The sequence below is a fragment of the Manis javanica genome, chromosome 2 (assembly GCF_040802235.1).
Source record: "Manis javanica isolate MJ-LG chromosome 2, MJ_LKY, whole genome shotgun sequence".
Taxonomy (NCBI): Eukaryota; Metazoa; Chordata; class Mammalia; order Pholidota; family Manidae; genus Manis; species Manis javanica.
Genome location: NC_133157.1, coordinates 211713330 through 211738457, shown reverse-complemented (window position 1 = coordinate 211738457; position 25128 = coordinate 211713330). Strand labels below are relative to the sequence as shown.

General features: G+C 38.5%; 1 protein-coding gene across 5 annotated transcripts in view; it reads left to right on the top strand.

Moving 5' to 3' along the window:
- Positions 1–25128, top strand: part of WASHC5 (WASH complex subunit 5) — a 67972-nt gene that overhangs the window by 10165 nt on the left and 32679 nt on the right. For 4 of the 5 annotated variants that reach the window (XR_012128497.1, XR_012128496.1, XM_073230125.1 and 1 more), the window contains 16 exons: positions 905–1218; positions 1687–1832; positions 2524–2608; positions 3223–3323; positions 5345–5537; positions 7750–7902; positions 10772–10885; positions 12353–12524; positions 16701–16828; positions 19427–19556; positions 20421–20533; positions 21838–22004; positions 22080–22155; positions 23311–23421; positions 24047–24187; positions 24879–24959. Coding sequence is in view for 3 of the 5 variants with exons in the window: in XM_073230125.1 (XP_073086226.1) it covers positions 1030–1218; positions 1687–1832; positions 2524–2608; positions 3223–3323; positions 5345–5537; positions 7750–7902; positions 10772–10885; positions 12353–12524; positions 16701–16828; positions 19427–19556; positions 20421–20533; positions 21838–22004; positions 22080–22155; positions 23311–23421; positions 24047–24187; positions 24879–24959 (2100 nt within the window). In the remaining 2 variants the exon portion in view is untranslated. The remainder of the gene's footprint in view (positions 1–904; positions 1219–1686; positions 1833–2523; positions 2609–3222; positions 3324–5344; positions 5538–7749; positions 7903–10771; positions 10886–12352; positions 12525–16700; positions 16829–19426; positions 19557–20420; positions 20534–21837; positions 22005–22079; positions 22156–23310; positions 23422–24046; positions 24188–24878; positions 24960–25128) is intronic. The other variant, XM_073230127.1, reaches the window with a different exon arrangement.

Here is a 25128-nt window from a genome sequence, read left to right as displayed (position 1 = left end):
AGGCTTCCCTGAAGGGGACAAATGATGACCTATGTAAATTAACAATCAGGAGAGAAATGCAACAGAGATGATGACACAATTAACACTTCAAAAGATAATGATTTCAAAGAGAATTGTAAGAGGCCTTGTGGGAAGTGCCTGATGCCTTGACATTTTTTGCAAAAATTACTAAGATCATGCTATGAAAGTCAACTATGAAGTGCAAGGTACTGTATTACCAAAATCACTATTTGGTAAAATCAACTTTTGACTCATTCTTGGTTTGTCCATTGAATTAATACACAGTTGTTGCAAATTTTGTGAAGGATAAAACATGTTCATAAGTTTTTGTCCTATCATTTTATAATATGTTCCTAATCAACACTTTTCCACTGCTTAGTCTGAAATGTTTGTCCTAACTTTAGACTCAGTCTGTTACATTTCTCAGGCATGTATTACCTCGAGAACAAGAGCCTCCTGTCTTTGACATAAGAGGAAAACATTTTTAAAGGCTGTTCCTTCACCTAATTCTAGTGGATTTTAGGACATAGTTATCTTACCAAAGGAAAAACAAGTGGCACAATTCCTATAAGGAAAAATTAATAATCGGTGCCCAATTTAGGGCACATTAGAACCACTCATGGTCAATAGTTCCTTCTCCTGAGCTCAGAGAACAGCTCCATGTGGTCTTTTCTTATAGGATGAAGTGAATAAAGGATTGAGAAGAGGCCAAGAGTAGTCATTTAGCAAAGTCCTTACACATGGTCAACATGAAGAGTAGAGAATGAATGCCTTCCCCTCACATCAGAGCTCATTATTTGTTATAATTACTCTTTTAGTGAGTTCAGGAAAAAATATTACTTATGTATTTCACATGCTTCATTAAAAAAATAGCAATTTTCATACTATTTTTTTTTGGATACAGGTTCTTTAATGGAGCATCCACTCTATCAACAGACCTGGTTTCCTTTAATGATTCACAGACCCCAGCTCTGAAGCCAATTAAACGTCACCTACCTCTGGCTGGGCCCGGAGTGGCTGGCTATCCTCATGATGGTGGACTTTTTAGCTGAGAACAACCTGTGTGGCCAAGCTATCCTAAGGATTGTTTCTTGTGGCAATGCCATTATTGCTGAGCTGTTGAGGCTCTCCGAGTTTATTCCTGCTGTATTCAGGTTGAAAGACCGAGCTGATCAACAGAAATATGGCGATATCATATTTGATTTCAGCTATTTTAAGGTAATCTTCTACAGCCTTTTTACCACTGCCTTTTCTACAAAAACATGCTTTCTCAGGGAACCATGAGGCTCTGAGAGGTTAAGTAATTATGGAGAAAGAGTTAAAGAGGAAAGGCTTTTAAACCAAATTTAATGTCCACTAGCTAGCTTAGAAATAGTATAAAGGTATTATGTGGCAATCCTGACACAGTATAATCAAATTTTAAATAGATTACTTTCATGTAATGTACTTCACATTGAAGTACCTCACACTTAAACTAATGCAATCATGATTGCAATTCAAATTCATTTCTTTCAAAGAGATTTTATATCTATGCTTCTGCTATCTTTGTTACTTTCTGTTGCTCTGCTTTCAACTTTTGATATCCTCTTTAAGGCATAAGAACAAATTTTTTAAAGACTCTTTAGGAACTGTTACCAACAAGGATGCTTTTACTGACATTTCACATAAATGTGTTTTTCTTCATAGGGTCCAGAATTATGGGAAAGCAAACTGGAAGCTAAGCCAGAGCTACAGGATTTAGACGAAGAATTTCGTGAAAACAACATAGAAATTGTGACCAGATTTTATTTAGCATTTCAAAGTGTGCATAAATATATTGTAGACTTAAACAGGTATTGATTAATTTAGTAATAGCGTATTCTGTTAGTAGAGAGGGAGAAGGTACATACTCGAACTTTCTGAGTCACTCAGAGGTTACTAGCTTACACCATGCACAGGAGTCTTTTCCTTCCTGTGGCACTTGTCATCTTAAGTATTTTAGAGTTGTATTATAATTTCCTATTCTTGTGAAGTATTATAATAACCTTGGTTTATACTAAGTATAAACAGGCTTTCAATCCTGTTGTTTATGATCATATATTCTAGTACACATACTTGAAGTGATACACGTGGGAATTAAATAAAACAGGAACTTATTTTTGCAGCCTTGATAACCACAATCTTCCTTCTTATCCCTGACCACACAGTATTCTCTTCCTTCCAGCCCCTAGTGATTCATTACTTATAAGCTTTTAAACTGGTTATTCCACATTCATATGCCATTACTTTTAGGACATTTGTAATTCATAAATCTGGACTAGGGATATTCCTTTTACCTGGAGTAGCCATAACTGTCAACCTGTGGCCCTACCACCGAGTTTCAGCTCACAAGTCTGTTCTTAGAAGCATGAATGGCTGTGAACTATTTGAAGGCCAGAATGGCTGGTGTCTTGCCTTATCTTTAAAAAATCTTTACTTTCCTTCTTTAGAGATGTTAAAGCTTTTATTATCAATTAAAAACTTGTCCTGGGGTTTCATTTCTAGATATCTAGATGATCTCAATGAAGGTATTTATATTCAGCAAACCTTAGAAACTGTGCTTCTCAATGAAGATGGAAAACAGCTTCTGGTAAGTAATAGTGACCATTTAAAATAGAACTTCAGGAATGTCAAACTTAGCATTACCTTTTTCTTTCTAAGTCACAAATACATACAGAGTCCCCTTCTTTAAAAAGCAGCAAAATAAACTGCTAATTATCTTCTGACAGGCCTGCATCTGAATTTAAAACATAGTGGACTTTGAACAGAATTCCAAGTGAGTAAAGGTTATGTGTAGGTTATAAGCTTCCGCAGCATAATGATCCTATCTTTTTTCTTTATTACATCCCATACATCTAGCCTGGTACTTAGTATATGGTGATCACTTACAAAATGTTTGTTAAATCAGTGAATGGCTTAAAGGTATTCATGATAATCAGGATTCCGTTTTGGGATCTCAAGCAAAATATCAAAAATAGGCCAACTGAAAGATAACCACTGTAAATTAAATTTATTTCCCATAAACCTTTCAAAGCCCATTCTGTACAGAAGGTGAAACACTGTTGGGAGAGAATCCTCATCCTCTTTGTAATGTAAAGCTTTTAGGAGGAATGGGAACAAAGTGATCTTTTTAATCATCATCTGCTTCCCTCTGTAAGAATGTATACGCCTGTGAGTTGGGCCATTGTCTTTTTCTCTGCATAGTGTGAAGCGCTGTACTTATACGGAGTTATGCTGCTGGTCATCGACCAAAAGATGGAAGGAGAAGTCAGAGAGAGAATGCTGGTTTCTTACTATCGATACAGGTATCCCTGGACCACACTCCAAAATCACTACTATTGGTAAAATGTAGTGTGGGTTTCCCTGCTGCTTTCATTGTGAGCAGCAGCAGTGTGCTCAAGAACGCAAATGTGTAACATCTCTCCTCTCTGCATAATTTGAAATAGAGCAATTACTCTGTAGTTTATATCATCATATGTATATATATATATATATATATATATATATATATATATATATATATATATATACTGATACCATATAATCTGTATATTTATAAAGTAATCTATAGATTAAGGATTATTAGAGACATAGATTTTCACATCCAAGACCATGCCTCCGTTTTTGAAGAAAGAAATCTGAGATTTCTTTACCTGCAACATATATTTGAGAATTGTGGAAGTCTTTTTGGTTTTTTGAGTTTTTTTTCTTAAGTTTTCCAATATTGCTCTTTGGCTGATGGAAGGAAATGAATGGGTCTTCCACGGTTATTTTCTGGCTGATGACTTTGAAAAGTTATCGTTCAAGGTTAGGTTGAAAGTTCTCACCCGTATATATGTGGAAAGAAAACAAACAGCTGCACACATCATGATCATGAGTTACATATGTCTGTACAGTGCTGTGACACCAAGAAGTAGGGTCTTTAAAACAGGAGCCACCTTAATTAACTCTGTAATCCCAATACCAAGTGCATAGGTTCCAATTTGTTAAATTAATGCATCAAAAATCTAGATACAGAGTCCATGTTAGAAATAGTCAAATTCTGGGAAAAAAGCAGACAGTTAGCAGGAATCCTTTAGGAACTTGGGCTAAAGATGTACAAACTAGAATTAACATTTTGAAATTTGTAAATTGGGGCAAAATAAATAGTGCAAAGAGGCAGATCCTCAACGAAAAGGGGATTGTTTAGGGACCTTGTATTTTCAGTGACACCTGGTACTGCTGTCTCCTCAGCATGAATGAATCTGAGGCTGCTCAACTAGTTTGTTGCCTTTCAGCTTTCTAGTATGTGAGATTATCATGTTTGACCATGAGCTATTTTAATGCCCACTTTTTTTTTAAATGAAATTTGAATGGCCTTGCCTATATTTGGGAAACCACCTGGAAAACCAAAAATAATAAGTAACATAAAGAAGAAGAAAAAAGTTTGCTTATCAAGCCCAGCTTTGACCATCTAGCTTTGTCCCTTTGGGTATAACAGCCAATTCATTAGAATGTGAGGACCCATTATTGAACTGACACTGAAAAATTCCAAGTCAGAGTTGTGGTAAAGGAGATTCTTACATCAAATAGGAGGTCATCTGCAAGTCTAAGATTCTTTGAGTCTCTTTAAGGGGTTACTATTCCAAACCACCCTAAAAATCATGTTTTGATGAAATCTCTATAGAAGGTGCACCTTGCCAAGAAAAAACAGTTAGTATATATATCCCACTTGAAACTGACATGATTTTTTAAAATTATTTTTTATTTGTGAAACAGTGTAGGTTCACAATCTTTAGCTGCAGTTGTGAAATCCAAAGAGCATGAAAAAAATACATGCACACCAAGTAACTCCTTTGGCAGCAAAATCTGAACTAATATGAAATCATTTGGAGTTAAACCCAATCAGAGCAGATACGAAGCTAGAGATAGCACTATTTACCTCACTCATGAATATTCATAAATTTTATTGCAGAAATATGTGTGGATTATGGAACACCAACTGAGACCCTACCTATCATATCATAGATGATCTAAGCATCCTATTACTTTCTTGTATTTGAAAACTGCCATATTCTGAAACAAATCTAGCCCCAGTGATTTTGGAAAAGGGATTATAGACCTTTACATAGAACTATAGACATACAAGAATCCATCTTATAAGTTTGCTATATTATAACAGGCTTTTTGAAAACATAACTTTGAATCTTAAGGGTATAAATTAAACCACAGCTATATCTAAAACTACATAAAGTCAAGGTATAGTGACTTCTGTTTCGTTGGGCTTTCAAGTTTCTAAAACATGCATTTGTTTGACCCTTTATTTCCCATTGTGAACCTGATTCAGTGCTGCTAGATCTTCTGCTGATTCAAATATGGATGATATTTGTAAGCTGCTTCGAAGTACAGGTTATTCCAGCCAACCAGGAGCCAAGAGACCACCCAACTATCCTGAGAGTTATTTCCAGAGAGTGCCTATCAATGAAGCCTTCATCAGTATGGTCATTGGCCGGCTAAGATCTGACGACATTTACAACCAGGTGGAGATTTAAGCTGTTAAGATCTTAATGATTCAGAAGACTGCTTTCCCTTTCCTCTTCAATTACTCCTTCTCTTCTTTCTTCCTTTAAAGAGTAAAAGCAACTAAAAATAATCTAAAACCTTTTGAACTATGCTATGGGATAATAGAGGAAGCAGGGATGTTAATTTGGGCAGAATTAGAGATTCAGGGAGGAGATGGGATTTGAGATATATTTGAAAGATGCTGTATTCTTTTAGTCATTCATTCAAGAAATGGTTATTGAGTGTGCATTAGACGCCTGTCTGTGTGCTTGGTGCTGGGGATCCATCGCTGATGAAGGCAAGCCATACCCGTAATGAGCTTGTAGTAAAGATAGAAGACAGGTAGCTAAAGGGATCATAGTAAAGCAAGATGAGTGTTATCTAAGGGGGAGCACGGGATGCCATGAAGTATACAACAGGGCCGGCAAGATTGCGACAGGTGACAAAGGGGACATTTAGGGCAGTCCAAGCAAAGGAGGCAGCACAAGCAGGGCTGTAAAGATCCTGCAGCATTTGTAAGTCATCTCCCTTCCCTCTCCAGTATATGTATCATTCACTTACTTAAAAGGATAAGAAAATTATCATTTGACTTCTATTTTTCTGAAGTGAACATAATTTTCTTTATTTTATATACTTTCTTACTAGATGAGAATAAAGAACTGGACCTGTGGTAATTTATATTATATACTTGTGATAACTTATGACAGACTGTTATTAATCACAGAAAGTACGTGCTCTGTGCAGTTGTTTAGGTAGCCTGTTAGTTCTTTGTATGAATAAGTTAAGTGTAAATAAGAGACCTTTTTTTCCCTTTTTTTTTAAGACAACTTAAAGTCAGGAGCTACCTGCAGATACCAGGTCTCCATAATACTTGTGGCCATTTATTCAGAACCCAGTATGAAACAGAATCATTGGAGTCTTTTTCATAAACCCTTTTTCTATTCTTCAGAACAGTCTTGTAAAGTAGATAACACATTATGCTTATATTGCTGTTTAGAAAAATAGATCTTAACTTAAATAATATCCACAAGGCCATGTAACTGGCTAGCAGAACCATAATTTGAGTTCAGGTCTGTATGACTTCAAAACTGTGCTCTTTCCTCACTGCCTCTCATTACCCCTTCTGCCTGGTATGTGGTCCATTTTGTCCATGTCTCTAGGCAATGTGTTTCAGTTTTCTCCTTGCCCATGACCTTTATTAACACGGGTTAAGCTGTGGCTGTGCTGTGTGTCCACCCCTCTGCCCTGCACTTCCCCCATCCCTGGTCATGGCTGATTGGACCAGGGGCAGTCACTTGACCCAAGACGGATAAGATTCCTTGTCACAGGGTAATTGGAATTGGGCCTGAGAAACAATTTCTGGACAGGCACTTACTCATAACGTGCAAAATCTGCTGTTTTGGGCAGCCTCAGTGTGCCACGTGTATGGAGAACAGTATGGGAAGAGAGTCAGGCAAACACATCGAGGGAAGAAACAGTGAAGGCTTTCTGGTTTGCAGCTCCAGGGCCTTCCCGAGGCCTGGCCACATTCCTGCCTGTAGGTTCCTTGTGCCATTGCCATGTTTGTCCATGGAATTATTTCCTCCCTTTTTGCTTATGGTTGTTGAGGTGATACATACTATGTGCAGCCAAAGATTCCTAACGCAGGAGGTTATGGAGTCTCAGGACACTCAGCATTTAGAAGGCAGGCAGAGGAGCAGCCAGCAGAGCAGAGTGAGGAGAGGACCCATTGCCCAGAGGATTGAAGTGGGAGTGTGACAACGAGGCCACCAAGCTGGGTGACGGTGAGGGTGTGAGTGACCCCAGGAAATCCCAGGAGTGATGGTGGAGGCCAAGCTTCAGGAAGTGGGCAAATGGCAGCAGAGAGATGAGTCTGTGAGTTCCGAGAGATTGGCTGTGATGGGAAAGACAGATCCGTGCTAGTGGGAGACATGGGGTTCAAACTTTTTCCTTTTTCTTAAGGAAGACTTTGAATTTGGAAGAAAGATGACATTATGTGTTAGGGAGGAGAGGGAAGGCTCTGGTCACACTACATCCCTTATAATACCACAGTCTGAGAATTGCATCTAGTGTCCAGGACCCTCAAAGGAGATGGCTTGTGAGAGACTGATAGGCCCCAGGACTGGATCATTTATTTGGCACCTGTATACATTTAGATGTTATAACAGCTCCCTCCTCCGGGTGATCCAGGTCTCGGCGTATCCTTTGCCTGAACATCGCAGCACGGCCCTGGCGAATCAAGCTGCCATGCTGTATGTGATTCTCTACTTCGAACCTTCCATCCTTCACACCCATCAAGCGAAAATGAGGGAGATAGTGGATAAATACTTTCCAGATAATTGGGCAAGTATTACTATTGATCTGTCTTTTCTCTACAATGAGGTTGTTGCAGAACTGACTTTGTATTCTTTTGGCCTTTAACCCAGAGGTCAAAATGTTGTAAATAAGGAGACAAAATTACTGGCAAAGTTACTTTAAGTGTGTTGAGAATTTTATAAATCATAACATGAAGAAGAAAAAAATCTCTGAGTAAAATTTCCTGACCAACCTACTGGTTTTTCTCTTGAATGGATACTTCAAAGGTTAAACTATGCATTAAAATATATCTTGCCTTAGCTACTGAGATTGTAACTAAGTTATGTAAGCATTTCTTTGTTCTTTTCTATTTTATGAATCTAAACTGTCAGCGTTTATCTAATTTGTCATTTTATGAATAAGAATTCACTTTTATAGTAAGTTTTATCTCCATGTATGCTAATGTTGATGGGGCTGCTGAAGTGTAAATACTGCAGGAATATGCTGTAACTTTTTAAATGTTGTTTCACTTAAAAACAGTAATTCTTAAAGGAATAGACTGACTTAACACACTTAATTTATATGAAATATTCTCTTTGCACATAGAACTTTAACAAAGTACAGTGAATTAGATCATTTTGTAATTCAGGTAGCAGATTTTCCTTCGCTTCTTCCCAGCCATTGAATCACAGATTAGCTATGATAAGGGACCTGGATGAGGAGCTTCCCTGGTGAGGACAGCCTATACAGAGGGTGATGCTTTCTATCTAACTAAGAGTGCATCACACTCATGGGCTAGCAGTTGAACAACCTAGGGGAAAACTCTGGTAGTCTGACTTCATTTGCCTAAGCATTATTAAAGAAGTTTTAACCACAATGTTATAATCAGAAATGGAAGTACCTTTAATATTAAGAAAAGTCAAAATCCTGTTACATAATGTTTACAAGATGCACTACTTAAAAAAGAAACACCCTGGCACATGGAAAATAAAGGAGTTAAAAAAAAAGATATGTCAGGCAAGTGCCATCCAATAAAAAGCTGGTAAGAAAATACTAATATCACACCATAGAGAATTTTAAAGGAAAAACATTAATAGGGACAAAGAAGGATCATATGTAATATTAAAAAGAATAATCCACACTCACTGACATACTCAAAATACATAAAGTGAAAATTCAGAATAACTTGAAAAAATTGATGAAACCATAATGATAGGAAATTTTAATGTTCTTCTTTTCTATATATAATCCTGCTCCCCCCAAAATACATAATGGATGTTCCATGCATGTCTGAAAGTTGAATATGCATTGGATCACAAAGGAAGTCAAAAAGTCAACAACAACAAAAAACAATGTTAGACTGGAGACTACATTCTCCTACCATAGTGCATTTGAATTAGAAACCAAAATTAAAAAGATATTTTTGATGTTTGGAAATACATATACTCCCAAATAACTTACATTAAAGAGGAAATCACAATGTAAATGAAAAAATACTAAGACTTGCATCATATCAGAATGCTGTACAGCGAAGCTTATAGGAAATGACTATAACTTAAAGGTGAATATAGAAACATATATACTTACTTTAAAAAGAAGATTAAAATTAAATGAGATATTAAGCTTAAGAAGTTAGAAAAGGTAGAGTGAAAGGAAGTTGATAATATATGAGCAGAAATTTATTGAACTAGACAAAAAGGAAATGAGATCAATACAGCAAAAGCTGGCTTTTTGAAAAGTCTAATAAAATAGATATTTATTTGGTAAGACTGACTATAGTGAGAGAGCAAGAGACAAATTTCAATATATTAAGTTGGAAAAAGAAGACCTAAAACAAGGAATTTTTAAAAGTATAAGAAAACCTATGAACAACTTTATGCCAGTACATTTGAAAACTTTGCTAAATGCACAAGCTTCTTAAAATTATAACTACAAATATGAGTCAAGAAGAAAAACAAAACATGACTAGTCCAGTAACTATGAAAGAAATGGACTTGGTGATCAAATCTCAGTGCCTAATCCACTCCCACCAAAAAGAAAGAATCGCCAGGCCACAGGAATTCACAGGTAAGTCTTGGCAGAGCTTCACTGGCTCCTCAGCTTTAGACACACTGAAGTGGGTAGGTACAGAACTGCAAAAATAATGCTTTGTTTCCTCCAGTCAAGGGAGTTTCACAGCTTGAACTGGGGACCCCTTGAAATCTCTACCTTCAAGGGGTCAGTGAGGTCAAAACTGTCTTCATAATAAATTAAGACATTCTTTGCCATTTTGCTCTCATTTCTTCCCCAGCATACATGGCAATTCCAGAGGCCACGTGACAAGTGACCCTGCAGTAGCCTGCAGTAGAAACAGAATGTAAATCCAGCTGTCTTCAGTTAAGCCAGACATTACAGAGACTTGAAAAAATATCGGAACAATGCCAGTCTTCTCACAAACATTTTTGGGAAAACTTGAGGTTTTTTTCCTTTGTTGTTAAGAAAATATGTATGTTAGCATGTAAAAAAACAATTTATGTTTAGTGTTATTTTAAATTAATTATTTTTTCTTAATTTCTCAGTTTTAATGTGTAATATGATAAATATTATTCACTATAACCCCCATTTAAAGAAAAATTCTTTGGGGTTCTCAGTAATTTTTTAAGGGCTGAGATTAAAATGTTTGAGGAAACCACAGCTGTAGTCAAAGTCTACTTTTTTTCCAACCTTGATTAAGCATTTTTCCATGAATTAGTAGCAACAATTCATTCTTGCTCCAAAATGTTCCTAAGGAAGAACTCTCTCACCTACTATATATTTGGAACCCCTTAGTTCTTCGGGGATGGAGTTTAAACTGGAAGGAGGGGGCAGTGTCTTCTCTAATTTTGCCTTGAAGTGAGTAGGTATTTAACAAATACTGAATGAGTGTCTCCTTTTTCAGGTAATTAGTATTTACATGGGGATCACAGTGAATCTAGCAGATGCTTGGGAACCTTACAAAGCTGCAAAAACTGCTTTAAACAATACTCTGGACCTTTCAAATGTCAGAGAACAGGTAGGTCTGGCTAATCGAGAAGGATTCTGTAAAAACTGCAAGCCTGCTTTATGTGGTAGGAAATGAGTTAAGTACATTTCCCAAGGAATTTGGGTGATGTCCACATAGACATTTCAGTGCAATGATTAAGGAAAGGTGAATTTTGCACATCCAAATAAGATAGGTGATTACAGGTTTTTAACTTATGTGAGTATATGTAAATGAGAGACTTGGGTTCTAAGGAGGAGTCAGCATCCTAAGATGAATCAGTAGGTCATATGGCTCCAATTGACTTCACTTATTCTTGTTAAACACCTTGTCCTATGGACAGAACTGCTTTCACCATGAGCTGGAATTTTAGTCTTTTCATTAGTAGGACAGATGTTGAGGATGGTAACAGAAGGTGTACAACATGCCCTGTCATTGTAATTTCATTTCATTTCTGATGTGCAAAATAAGCAACAAGACTCAAGACATTGACCTCTAAATGGCTGCATTCTGTCCCTTTGATTAGAACACAAGGCAGAAGGAAATACCTGAGTAAACAGAGGAATAGAAAATAAAGCCTTTTAATAGGGAAATACCCTTGACATTTCTAAACAGTTGCCTTCCTCGGCCTGGCTGGCTGAGTTTTTCAGTTTCTAGTGGGGGTGGAACAATATTGACTCAAAGAACTTCAGCATGTTTTATTCAAATAACTTGAATTCCATAAATAATTCACAAAAGACAATATCACTGTTGGCATATCTCCTAGAAATATATTAGAGAAAATGTCACTTCCAATACTTACTGGCATCATAGCATTAATTTTTCATTACTTAAATTACTTTCTAAAACTGCAATTGCTCATTGGCAACATTTTAAGAAGTTCTCAAAGTCTTCTGGTGAAACACCTTATAATAGTTTTAAACTAAACTGACTAGGTTAAGGCTCTTCAACATTTAACTCTTGCTTCTGTAAAGCAGAAAACCAAATTTTTAAAAAGCTGGTTTGAAAATTCAGTTTTGCCCTCCCGCAGTGTACTTTGTCAAGCTTTCCTATGCCTGCAGAAGTCTCATCTCCTCAGGTTTCTGCTCTGCTCTGCCTCTCTCATCGGCAATAACAGGGAGAAAGGCAATCGAGCTGCTCCCTTTATGTCTCTTTTCTGTCCAAGTTAAGAATAGAAGGGGTCCTAGGAGCCATTTGATTCTCTTCTCCAGTTTACATTCGAAGAAACCAACACGCAAAGGTTAAATCTGAATTCACACCAATGTTTAATGTAAGCACAGCCAGAATTCGGATTTAGGGTTCTCTTAATTCTAAGTCCAGTGCTCTTTCAAAAGTGTCCAATAAACCACTTGCCTTTGAGCCTTATCCGCAATAGTCTGTATGTTACTCATCTCATGTAGAAATGTTATCGGTCAAGGGATCCATTTGAATGTGATTCACTGTCAAGTTAAATAATTTTCTCTTTTTTCATGTAATTCAAGTTTTTTTTAATTTTCAAAGGCAAGCAGATATGCAACTGTCAGTGAAAGGGTACATGCTCAAGTGCAACAATTTCTGAAAGAAGGTTATTTGAGGGAGGAGATGGTTCTGGACAATATCCCAAGGCTTCTGAACTGCCTGAGAGACTGCAACGTGGCCATCCAGTGGCTAATGCTGCATACAGCTGACTCAGGTAATGGAAGAAAGGGGTGGCCATTTATAGCACCCTATAGAAAGGCCTTCATAATTAAGATCTACTGCATGATGCAAAGCTGGTTAGCCCTTGGGTGAGAATCAAGTTGCTTTTCTAAGTTGTTTGTGTGTCTACTTGGACAAGTCAACAGCCTACCTGAACAGCCCCTTATCATGTACTGTTAGGTCCTAGAACACATGAGGAAATTTACCTCCACATTCAAGGAACTTGTCACTGGTCACATTGGGGAGATTGGATGTATATGTATGAAAAAGTATAACTGCAGATCTGCAAAAGGCAGAATAATGCATTCCCACCCCCTCTCTCAAACGTGCCCATGGCCTAATCTCTTCAACACGGGGCGTGTAGCAAAGGGGGAGTAAGGTTGCAGGTGGAACTAATGTTGCTGATCAGCTGACTTTGAAGTAAGGAGATTGTCCTGGATTTTCTTAGTGGGTCTAGTATATTCATATAAGAATCCTTAAACTGAGAAGGAGGCAGAAGAGTCGAAACTAGAGAAATCCATCATGGAAGAGACTCAACAGGCCATTGCTGGCTGTAAAGATGGGACAGTCCACGAGCCAAGGAGCACGGGCAACCTCTAGATGCTGAAGAAGACAAGAGAACAGATTTTCCCCTAGATGCCCCAGAAGGAACCCAGCCCTGCTGACTCCCTGATTTTCTTTAGCCCAGTGAGACCAGTGGCAGATTTCTCATCTCTGGAACTGCAAGCGAATAAATTTGTGTCATTTTAAGCCACTGAGTTTGTGGTAATTTGTTTCAGCCACATTGAGAAGATTGGATGTATATATATGAAAAAGTATAGCTAGTCGAAGGGCCAAGCCAGGAAACAAAAGCCAGATGTGTGAAACAGATGGTTGGTGGGATATGAGTCCAGAGCAGGAGAGACAGTGGAGGGGTGGAGGTGGCTGGGGCAGGCTCCATGCAGGAGGCAGGAGCTGACCACCCCTTGCTAGGATTTTGAAGCAAAAAGAAGAAATTCTAGACTGGAGAAACAATAGAAAAAAAGTGTGATTTTGAAAGTACAAAAAAACATGGGCCCATTGAGCTAGACAAGAGTGCTTAATTACAGAAAATTGGATCTTAGTGTTTTCTGGGTCTTGGTCCTCTTTGAGGCCCCATTGGCCATCAGGTTTAGTTGTTTCACAGATTACATGAGATGCCTCCACAGGGTCTGAGAGACCATGACTTTAAAGCCCCTGGTTTAATAGAAAAATAAGTTGGTTAAGCTAACCCGAGCTTGTTCACAGCTGATGCAGTTCCTTATATGTAGTAAGTGCTTGATCAACATTAATAACTCAGGGATTCATTCATCCAGAGCTGTGTGCCCCTTCCCCTAAGAATCCTGTCATTCAGCATCCCTGGAGAACCTTCTGCTTTACTTTTTTCATCAACGGTTTTCTTGAGAACCTACCTGAGAAGGGTACTGCTTTCAAAACTTCCTTGTTCTCTCAGATAAAGCTGTGTCTCTAAAAAACTGTCCACACCAGATTATTCTGCAGCCTGCCCTGTAATACAGTAGCCCCATCTCAAGACTCAGGCAAGGTGTTCTTCAGTCCCCCTCGCTGCCATCGATGTCCGCCTCGTGGGGGTGGGGCAGGGAGGTCGGGGGTTGGATTTCTTCATCCCTCACAGCTGAAAATGGGTGGAATTTCTCCTCAGCCTTCTCTTCTCGTGCTAGAAATCTCCGTCTTCTAAACTCTTCCTCGTAAGTGGTGCTTCAAGTTTTGTTTTGTTTTTCTGCCTTTTGCTTTTTGACCTAGAGCTTGCTCCAAATTACAGTTTACTCAGAACATGAATACCATGGCTAAAGTTTTAATCATCTAATGGACCTGTTTTTAGTTGAGTTTATTTTTTACATAAACTCCAGTTCTAATGTGAGGATTTTACTATGTTGACTCAGTTTATAATCTTCTTTACCAAGAGTCTTACTTTCTCAGGCATATAAACAACTCAAGCCCTTGGTCTATCCTATCATAAAACTAATTGCTGTTTTATAGTGGCTCAGCCTCATCTTCATCTTCCTATATCCATGCCTGACAGTTGAGCCTGCATTCTGGGAGCCAGTGGTCTCCTGGATTACACCCCTCCAGGGGCAACCTCAGTTTGCCAGAGTTCTCTGCTTTTATCTTTAGCTACATCTGTTTTCCGTGTTTGTCCCTGGCCATTGTCTGACCTGACTGCGCAAGGTCATAACTACCAAAAACAAACGGTTTACCTATCTGGTTGTGAGTCATATGTGGGAAAAGTAACTGCTTATTTAGCTTTTCTGGTGTTGTGATCATGGTGCCCAGGAAGAAAGGCATATTTCTCATACTCCCTCTGGTTGACCTGCTACAGGCATTTCACACAGGCTCTGGATGCTTCCGCAGCACCTTGTAGCTGCTGAGGAAGCAGACTCGGAGTCAACATCATCTAGGCAAGGCCGGCCTGCTGCAGTCTGACCCCAAGGTCGCCAGGGTTCCCGCCGTTCTCTGGGGGTGAATTCTGGAGGGTCAGATCTTCGAGGGGAGATCAGGCCTGACAATTGGAACCAAGCCTGGCTTCTACCACGGAATGAATTGTCAATGTGTAGGGCTGTCCCCTGTCCAAAAATGAAAGCCAATTAATGCCAGAATGTTTCTTTAATTATAAATAGTATATAGACAGGTGGAACTCCTTACAAGGTTGCCTTTTGCTTTTTAGTTAGGCAAATATGAAGCTGGAAAAAATTGCCTGTGTAAATAAATACCTTTCCTGATAGTCCTGGAGAACACATGGTAAGTCGCCTCTGCAGTTCCCCTTGAAAACTGAGCCCCTCTCTAGGTTGTCATGGTCTCCTTCTGATGGAGAAACTTAGAAATCAATGTGTTAAATGGCCTTCTGCAGGCTTCCCCGTAACTGAACCACCAGAAACACCCCTGATACACACTCATACAGCATCATCATTCTGTACATGCCAGACACCCTGAGGTACCAGACGGAGGGCCGGCAAAGCAGGGTCGTGCATGTGTGGTACTAGAACAGCTGCCAGGGACCTTGGACCTTATCAGCTGTGACCTTTTTGACAATGTTTATGGTCTTAAATTTTTTATTTTGACTATTTGTACTTTTACTTGTAAATATTTTTGCCTTATCCTATTTTCTTACTCTTTCTTAGAGAAATTGGCCCCATAAGCCAACTGCAGCAAATACCAGCAGTTTTTTATTCTATGTACTTTTTCTTTTTTAACATGTTTATTTTGTTTGAAATAGTTTAGCGTGGCGGCAGCTGGCAGGTTGAACAGGGAATCAGGACATCAGTGATAGGGTCAATCACTGCTGTTTTGGAAGCTTGGTCTAGTCTCCCTGGGCCTCGGTAGTCGAGAATCTGGAAAACTGAGTGCCGGCCATAACTTCAGGCCTTTACAAGGAATAGAACAGTCCCAGGTCTGGTTGGCAGTGCCACATCTTCATGTGGGTATCCCTTTCCCCTGTTGTGTCTGGGCACCCCAAGACCACTCCAGTTTCAGTAGTTTGCTAGGAAGACTCAGCATATAGTAGTACTCATGGCTATAATTTATTACAGCAAAAGGATAGAAAGCAAAACCAGCCAAGGGGAAAAGTGCAAAGTCTGGAGGAAACCGGGCAGAATCTTCCAAGAGGCCGCACATGGGGCACGTTTACTTACCCCAGCAGTGGGCCATGACAGCATGAGTGAGATGTTGCCAACCAGGGAAGCTTGTTAGAAGCTCAGTACCCAGGGCATTTATTGGGAGCTAGTGTGTAAGCCTGGAACCTACCCAAATTCCAGCCTCCCCAAAAGGAAAGCAAAGGTTGATCATAAGCCACATTGTACAAACAGAAAAGGCATATCAGACCATTTTTATCGGCTCTCGAAATGGCAGAACTCCCAAAAATCCAAGTTCCCACATGTCAGCCAAGGGTTGCTCTTTATTTAACAGTATATCACAGGTGACATTTCATGTCAGATCCAGTTGTCATATTTAGTAGTTCAGTTGTACTAAACTCCGTAGCATACATGTCTTATAATTTATCGTACCCTCTGTTACTAATACACATTCTGCTTATTACTTCATAAATGCTTAAAATGAAGGAAAGTATTTAAGAACTCACACTTCATCGATATTTTCTATACATTTAATAAATTGGAAACTCTTTTCTTCGTATTTCTAGCCTGTAACCCAAACAACAAACGTCTTCGTCAAATCAAGGACCAGATTCTAACAGACTCTAGGTACAATCCCAAGATCCTCTTTCAGCTACTGTTGGATACTGCACAATTTGAGTTTATACTTAAAGAGGTAAAAATATTGAATGAATATTGAATGAATGAATGAATTGATTATTCATTTAATGCTTAAGAAGATAAGGATTCGGTAGCTTCGTCTCTGATTCATGCCACAGATCCCAGCTGTCTAAGATAGTTCTTACAGAAAAAGGACAGGTTACACATTTAATGAGCATTTCATGCCTACTGTCCTTGGGGATACAGTGATGGAAAAGTGCACAAGATTGTGGAGTACAGGCTAGTGAGTTATATGGGCATTAATCAGAGAATCACGCTGATGAAAAATAAATATAAACTGAGATACATGTGCTCAAGGAAAGGAACCTTATTCTGCGAGTACCGGAAATAAAGGGTGTTGTGCTAGCCTTGACGACTTCCCTAGGAGAAGCAAGAGCTTCCGAAGGGACCTGGAGAAGCAACCTGCCAGGGTTAGCTAAGAAAAAGGCTGGGAGCGTGATGAACATTCTGGAGAGATGACGAACATGTCCAAGTCTTGGGTGGGAAGCAACATGGCCAGTTCAAGGACCTAGAAGACCAGCTGGCTGGAGGGAAGAGAATAAGAAATAAAGGTATGAAATGAGAGGTGGGCAAGAGGTATCCCCCTGCCTGCCCTTGCAGGATTTCAGCCTTCACCTGAAAGGCCAAGGGAACCTATTAGAAAGGTTGTAAGTAGGATGGGTAGTTTGCATTTAAACAAGGTCAAGTTAAGGACTTCAAAGATTTTGAATTCACTGGAGGAAGTTCTGAGGTTATTCTTATCCCTCAAGAAGCCTCTTTCGATATAAGACTGATAAATACCCAGGAATGCCAGTACCAGCAGCCTTGGGGGTTTGGGTCAGATGGGCCCAGGAACTAGCCCCAAACATTAATGCCCATTTAGAACCAATACTCACCTTGACTCAGCCTGGTTAGTGGTATACGACATATTTCTTTATCTTCTAAGTATGTGAGAACACTGTTTTCCCTATTTAGTAGCCCAGAAAAAATAGATACTGATTATTAACATAATGTTAATGGATGTGCTAAGTGTTTTCAGTGACTTGTTTAAGTGTAATTTTATAAGATCAGAGAAGTGCTATCCCTTTTTTTTTATTTTATTTTATTTTTTTATTAAGGTATGATTGATACACACTCTTATGAAGGTTTCACATGAAAAAACAATGTAGTTACTACATTTACCCATATTATCAAGTCTCCACCCATACCCCAATGCAATCACTGTCCATCAGTGCAACAAGATGCCACAGATTCACTATGTGAGAAGTGCTATCCCTTTTTATCTTTTTAATAATGTTAATGTTTCCCCTGTGAATAGCAAAGTATTATTGAATACCTACTCTGTTCCCAGCTAGGTGCTAGGAATTTAAAAGTGAACAAGGTGTATCCCTACCACCAAGGAGCTCTCAGTATAGTCAGGAAGAGTGACAGATTAAGCCAACATGAAAAACCAGGAAAGATCCAAGAGCCGGAACCAGGCATCTTATTAGCTGGTGAAAGCAAATCTGGCCTTTCAGAGGCAGATGAGTTGCCCCCAAGGAAGAAATGTGCTCGATCCAGTTAGCATCCTGACCTAAGTTAATGCTAGTGACCCAAGAGTTGTTGCGATCAGGACAGATCTGGGTCATCTGCCTGACCACGCCTGCTTTCTAATCATAAATCTTTCCCTGGAATCTGTTGGAGTAGAATGGGCAGCTCCCTTCTGTCTTTTCAGGTAGCAGAAAAATAAAAGCGTACAGATCAATCCAAGTTGTTGTCAGAGATCTTTGAGGAGAGAAAGATCTGGTCGAAAGAAAAGAAAACCAACTACGCAATACAAATCGATCAAAACAAGGATATATTTGAATTTCTGACATTTCAGCTTACAGCTTGATCCTTTAACTTGTATTTTCATCCGTCCCACCGCCCACCCCAACCCTTTTTCTAGAACCCTTTCTAATTCTATAAACACACCAATTGGTCCCATGTTTTTTCTCATCTTTATATGAAGATGCAGCTCCTAATTTAAGGACCATCCCCTATTCCAAATCCCATCTTACAAGATAAGAAATCTGAGTTCACTCTGAGGGAGTATTTGAAGGGCTGAAGCCATTTAGTCCATAAAGAGGATGTCAGGGTGATGTTTTTGCTGCTTTGTCCAATAGCATTGATTGACCCCAGGCACTCAGATAGAGCAGACTGTATAAATAGTGCTCACTGTTCCCATCTTATGACTTATCATTTCATTGATTAAGCATCCTGCCTGGCTACTAAATTCCTCTTCACTGGCCCTGCAGAATCCCCCCCAGCCTGATCCTTTCATTGGCATATGGAGTCTGCTGCCCCATTGCTCATCTTTTCAATATTCATTGTGAGGCTGAGGAGCAAAGGATTTAAGAGGAAAATGAGCACTTTCTATAGTTTCTATAGGCTGTCCAGGTGATGGACAGCCTTAAAGCTCTCCGAGATGCTCTAGCCTTGCCCCTCAGTTCATTTGAAGTAGTAAGGCTTAAGAGACGGCCTCGGGGTAATGTTCAGGCATATATTTTTGTACGTTGGGTTTCACACAGGCTTTTTCAGGAAACTGCCCAATCTGGATTTCTTCTTAAGTAAATCTCTTCTGTCTCTTCAACAGATGTTCAAGCAAATGCTCTCAGAAAAGCAAGCCAAATGGGAGCATTACAAGAAGGAGGGCTCAGAGCGGATGATGGAGCTTGCTGATGTCTTTTCTGGAGTGAAACCCCTAACCAGAGTGGAGAAAAATGGTAATTGCTAAAGAGGCATATCTGTGTGTTGGAAACTAGCAGAGTAAAAAAGTCATTATGTTGGTAACATCATTGTATTGATTTTAACATTGCAAATGAAGTTGGGAAGTTTAGTTTGGGCTGCCTCTAGCTTTGTGCTCCTTTGAGTGGTCTGTGTCACGCCCCTATAGTTTTCTATAGTTTTCTTGTCCTCAATATATGAGTTAGGCTAAATCAGGGTTTCTAATTCTATGGTTTTTAGATGCCTTTATAGAGTCATAATCCACCCTCCCCCACACCCTTACCAAAGTATGCAAAACTCATGTGTCAGCTCATGTGCACTTGGACGGAGGGGAAAACCTTTAACTCTCAGGATCTCAGAAGAATATACTTCATCCAACAATAATAATCTCTAGGTGATGAGGTTCTTTTTCATCTATGTGCCTGCTATCTAGTGGCAGAAGAGGGGACATGCAGATTGGATTTGAAACAAAACATAACTCATTTTACTTTGATTTTAATCCTGTTGCTTTTAGGAAATTTTATCTACAGAAAAATTGTTGTATCACTTAAATTTTTTACATAGGTGGAAACCTTTCAAAAATGCCCCTGAAAGATCATTTTTATTTTTAAGATAATAAAACTATTTCTTTAATGCTTTAATAATAGTTAAAGCTGTCAAATTCATTTCCAATAAAGTTAATTATGCTGGGAAATCGCTTAATAATATAGCTTTTTATTTTTAGAAAATTGCTATTTATAATCAATATGAGCTTGCTTGCATATGTCAGTAAGAACTAAGTGTGTAAAGGATTAATTAAATTGAAAGCCACAGCTACGGGAATTCTGGGATTCAGTAGTCTTTCCTTGTCTCTGTATTAATAGAAAATCTTCAAGCTTGGTTCAGAGAGATCTCAAAACAAATACTGTCTTTAAATTACGATGATTCTACTGCTGCAGGCAGAAAAACTGTGCAACTGATACAAGCTTTGGAGGAGGTAAGGAAAGTCTTTTAAAATGACAGTTCTTGAATCAGAAATCATACTTTTTGACCAACCCAGCAATCTGCTCCTGGAAATCTGTCTAAGGGAATATTTCATCAGAAGCAGAAAAAGTACAAAAAAAGCAAAATATGCCCACTGTACTACTATATACAGTGTCCTAAAATTGGGGAAATAATTAAATGACCAGCATGAAGAGAATGGTAGCGAAAAGTTACATTTCAACTGGTGGAAACATGTAATCTTGGAAAATTAATTATGAAAACAACATAGAAACATTGGCGAAATTGTGGTAAAGTGGTAAAAGCTAAAATAAAATTGCACTGCGTGTTTCATTTTTAGGTTGGTAAAGACTGTAGATCCAGGGCAAAACTGTAAAGGAATCCCCAAGAGTGAAGATAGTTGTATAATTATCATATTCCTAAAGCTTTAATTGTATGCTTAGCTAAATTTAAAATAGAAAATAAACCAAAGTATCAGAACAATAACCATGAGGTCTGTTATTTAAAAAATCATCCAATACTTATCTGTAACCCTGTCCAGTTGATGTAGGTATACATTTTTAGAAATATAATAAATATTGTTTTCATTTGACAGACTTTCTTAGCAGGCTTTTTCTTATTTTTATGAGGTTTTTACAATCATCACTTGTTAATGGCAGCACAATATAGTACTCCATTGTTAGCATTCCAGCTTCCCAAGCCATTCCAAACATCCCCACTTGTACTATTTGGGTTGTTTTTTGGACATTCTAGTCTATAGTACATCTATAAATAACTTTGTAAATCTCAGATGCTTTTATCTTTTCCATTACTTATTTTGATAATACCCCAGGCCCTTTGAATTATATATATTAAAATTTATATATAAATATATATAGCATTATATACAGTTTCAGTGGAATCATTTTTTTGTTTTAAAGAATACATCAAAAACTTAAAAATGTGCAAGTGCCAACACCCCAGTTGTGAGTTGACTTCGTTTTTTAGCAGTCCTGCAAATCTTCAGAATGAAGAGGCTTCTCCAGTATACTTTTATTGATACTAAACTGGAAAGTGGAAATAGTCACTTATTGTGTCATATATGTACAGAATAATAAACAGTGGGACATTTTCTAATTCTAGAACTTTGTGCCGCCTTTTCTATCTTGGCTTATACATTTCTGAAATCATAACTTGAAATAAAAAATTTGCCAAAAAATTCTTAGTAAGTAGTGTGCTTTATTTTAGGTGTTTTGAAGGAAAAATAAATACCATAAAGGCCATTCAGAAGTTTTAATTAAATGTATTTATGTAACACAGGTTCAGGAATTTCACCAGTTGGAATCAAATCTGCAAGTATGTCAGTTCCTTGCTGATACTCGCAAGTTTCTCCACCAAATGATTCGAACCATTAACATTAAAGAGGAGGTCCTCATCACAATGCAGATTGTTGGGGACCTTTCTTTTGCTTGGCAATTAATTGACAGGTAACGTGGACGGCCTAGCATTTGCCATTGATGAGGGCCACGATGAGCATCTCCTTACCATTTATCTCTTTACAGTTTCACATCTATCATGCAAGAGAGCATAAGAGTGAACCCATCCATGGTTACTAAACTCAGAGCTACGTTCCTAAAGGTAAGCACAGAGCAGGGAAAACAGTCTCAGACACCAGGGGAGAGTTGGTCTTGGTTATTACTTCATTAATTCAGCCCAAGAATTTTATCCTTTCAGAAAGTTAGATAATTTGAGTATTTTTATAGACTGAAAAGTGTTAGCAATTTTTCCATGAGAGCACACTTTCAATAGATGCCATGAATATTTAAAGTTTGAATTGATAATATAAGTTGCAGAAATCATACTTTTTGACCAACCCAGCAATGTGCTCCTGGAAATACATCAGAAAGTTAGATAATTTGAATATTTTTATAGACTGAAAAGTGTTAGCAATTTTTAAATTAAATAATTTTTTAAAATTTTACCAGTATACTAAAAATGTGAGTCCCAGAGTCCTTTTTCTCTAGACATGAATTAAGTCCTTTTATTTATTCATTTAAAACATTCTTGTTGAGGCTTTGCTCCAAAGTAGGATCTCCTCTGAGGTCAAGGATTAGTGGTGAACAACACAAGCATGGCCCTTGCTCACGAGCTAATTGCAGATTGTGATAAGTGAACAAATAATTTACTCAGTGACTTCCGATGGAATTACCATGTATATCAGTTCTGAGGTGCACTTTCTTTCATGTTTAATTGGGGTTAGGCTTTATAATTGATGGAATATCCTAGTTGAGTTGTCAACATGTTTTTTCTTTGTGAATAATGCATAGAGTAATGGCACTTCTTATTTGCCATGATGTCTTAGATTGTACTCAGTACAGTAGTCCCATCAACCAAGACGTCTAATTTCCAGAGACGAGTAGCTGTCTACCATAGCACAGTGGCTGTCGAACTTGAGGGGTGTCAGACTCACCTGAAAGTCTTGTTAGAGCCGATTGCTGGGCCCCTCCGTCAGTCTCTGACTAAGTCAGTCTGGGGTGGGGCATGAGAACTGGCATCTCTACATCTGTAATAAGTTCCCGGGTGATGCTGATGGTGCTAGTCCAGGACCACAACTTGAGAAGCACTGTCATCCAGATGAATTTTTTTTTTATTATATTGTTGTGAGAAACCATTCATTGGCATTGATAAGTTCACTGATCGTTGGTCTGAGTAAAGCCCAGAGGTGTTGTATGTTATTCCTGGAAAGAAAGAGATTTCTAGGACTTTTTGAGAAATGTGTATGTGATCTTCCAGCTTGCCTCTGCCCTTGATCTTCCCCTTCTTCGTATTAATCAAGCAAACAGCCCTGACCTCCTCAGTGTGTCGCAGTATTATTCTGGAGAACTGGTGTCCTACGTGAGAAAGGTAAGAAATGTATCAAGCTGATATTCATTTTTTGCAGATGTGTTTTTATTTTCAAAGAACTTTTACACCTGCTTTATAAATGCTAGTGGCAGTAACCCCATTTTATAGGTGCAGAAACAGAGAAACAGATTACAGTGGTTTTTTCAAAGTCACAGAGCTAGTTGGTAAAAGACGCAGATCTAGATCCAGTATGTCCTAGTCACAAGTTAAGTTTTCAGGGGAATTTTGGTCCTGGTTTCAGTTACATATGGTGCAGGATGGAAGCAAATAGGCCTGGATTCAAAATTTACCTGGGCTGCATACTAACCTTTGTGACCATTGGCCATTGTACTTAACATCTCTGTACCTCAGTCTCCTAAAAATGTGTCATCTGAAAAAGATACATCTTTTTGCAACATTTCTATGAGGATTAGCTTTATATCCTGTGAGCAAATCATGTTTGAAGGCACGTAGCCCTGGACCTGATAGCAATTATGAAAAAAGCTCTTTAAAGTCCCTCAGCATCCCTTGCAATAGACCAATGGCTGTTTGCACACACTGGTACCCTTCCTCCTGTCATCCTAGCATTTTTTAGCAAAGAAAAATAAATGTTCAACTGCTTTTCCTCTTTTCCCTTTCACTAAAGGTTTTGCAGATCATTCCAGAAAGCATGTTTACTTCTCTTCTAAAGATCATAAAGCTTCAGACTCATGATATCATTGAAGTGCCGACCCGCCTGGACAAAGACAAGCTAAGGGACTATGCTCAGCTTGGCCCACGATACGAGGTGGTGTGTCCCTTTGACTTCTGCCTTTTCATACTTAAAACCCAAACCGTGGAATATCCCAGGTCTGTGTCACATGCCGTGTCCCCAGGACCACCAGACCAGTTTGGATTTATTTTTTCCCACTCTCAGTGCCCAGTCACCGCATTTTGTCCCATTGTCAATTTCATATCTTCTGACACAACTCCAAACTTTATATCAGAAATTTAAATTTCCACGCTTATTCTAACTCAAAAATATAGCATCTGTTTACCTTATCAATATCTCCTGGTGTTGCTTGAAAAAAAATAGAGGGCAGTAAAGGGGAGATGATCTCAGAGTCTTGATTAGCCTTTTCTACTCAAAAGGGACCATCCATGTTACTAACTCCTGCCCTCATATCTGCATAAGAAACTGAGGCCCAAAGAAGGGGAATTGATTGGTCAAAGTTTAAAAAAATATTTAATGTCTTCTGACTCAGTGTCCCAATATGTCTAATAGTGATCTCTCAGTTATACCACAAAGCCTCATTTCTGCCTGGGGAAATATATGTAAATAAATACATTTATATTGACATTTATATAAATAAAGCTGCATACTCATTCCTGTTGTCTTTGCCCATTCCAGGACTATTAGCCAATTATCTTAGCTTCCTGTAGAAATGATGGGTCTTTTGTCTGAAATACTTCATTAACCTCTTTTCTCTTTTTTAAAGGTTGCCAAGCTTACTCATGCTATTTCTATTTTCACCGAAGGCATCTTAATGATGAAAACGACTTTGGTGGGCATCATCAAGGTAACAGCTTAGATGCTGGTCTAGGGGGTCTTGTAGTGAGGTCCTTACTTTGGGTTATGGTATTTATCCCTTGGGGAACAGGCAATGACCTTATCATCTTGGGTCCCTTGCTGTTTCCTACTCAGCTTTTAATCATCATTTTGCTCATATATGGATGGAAGAAGGCAGT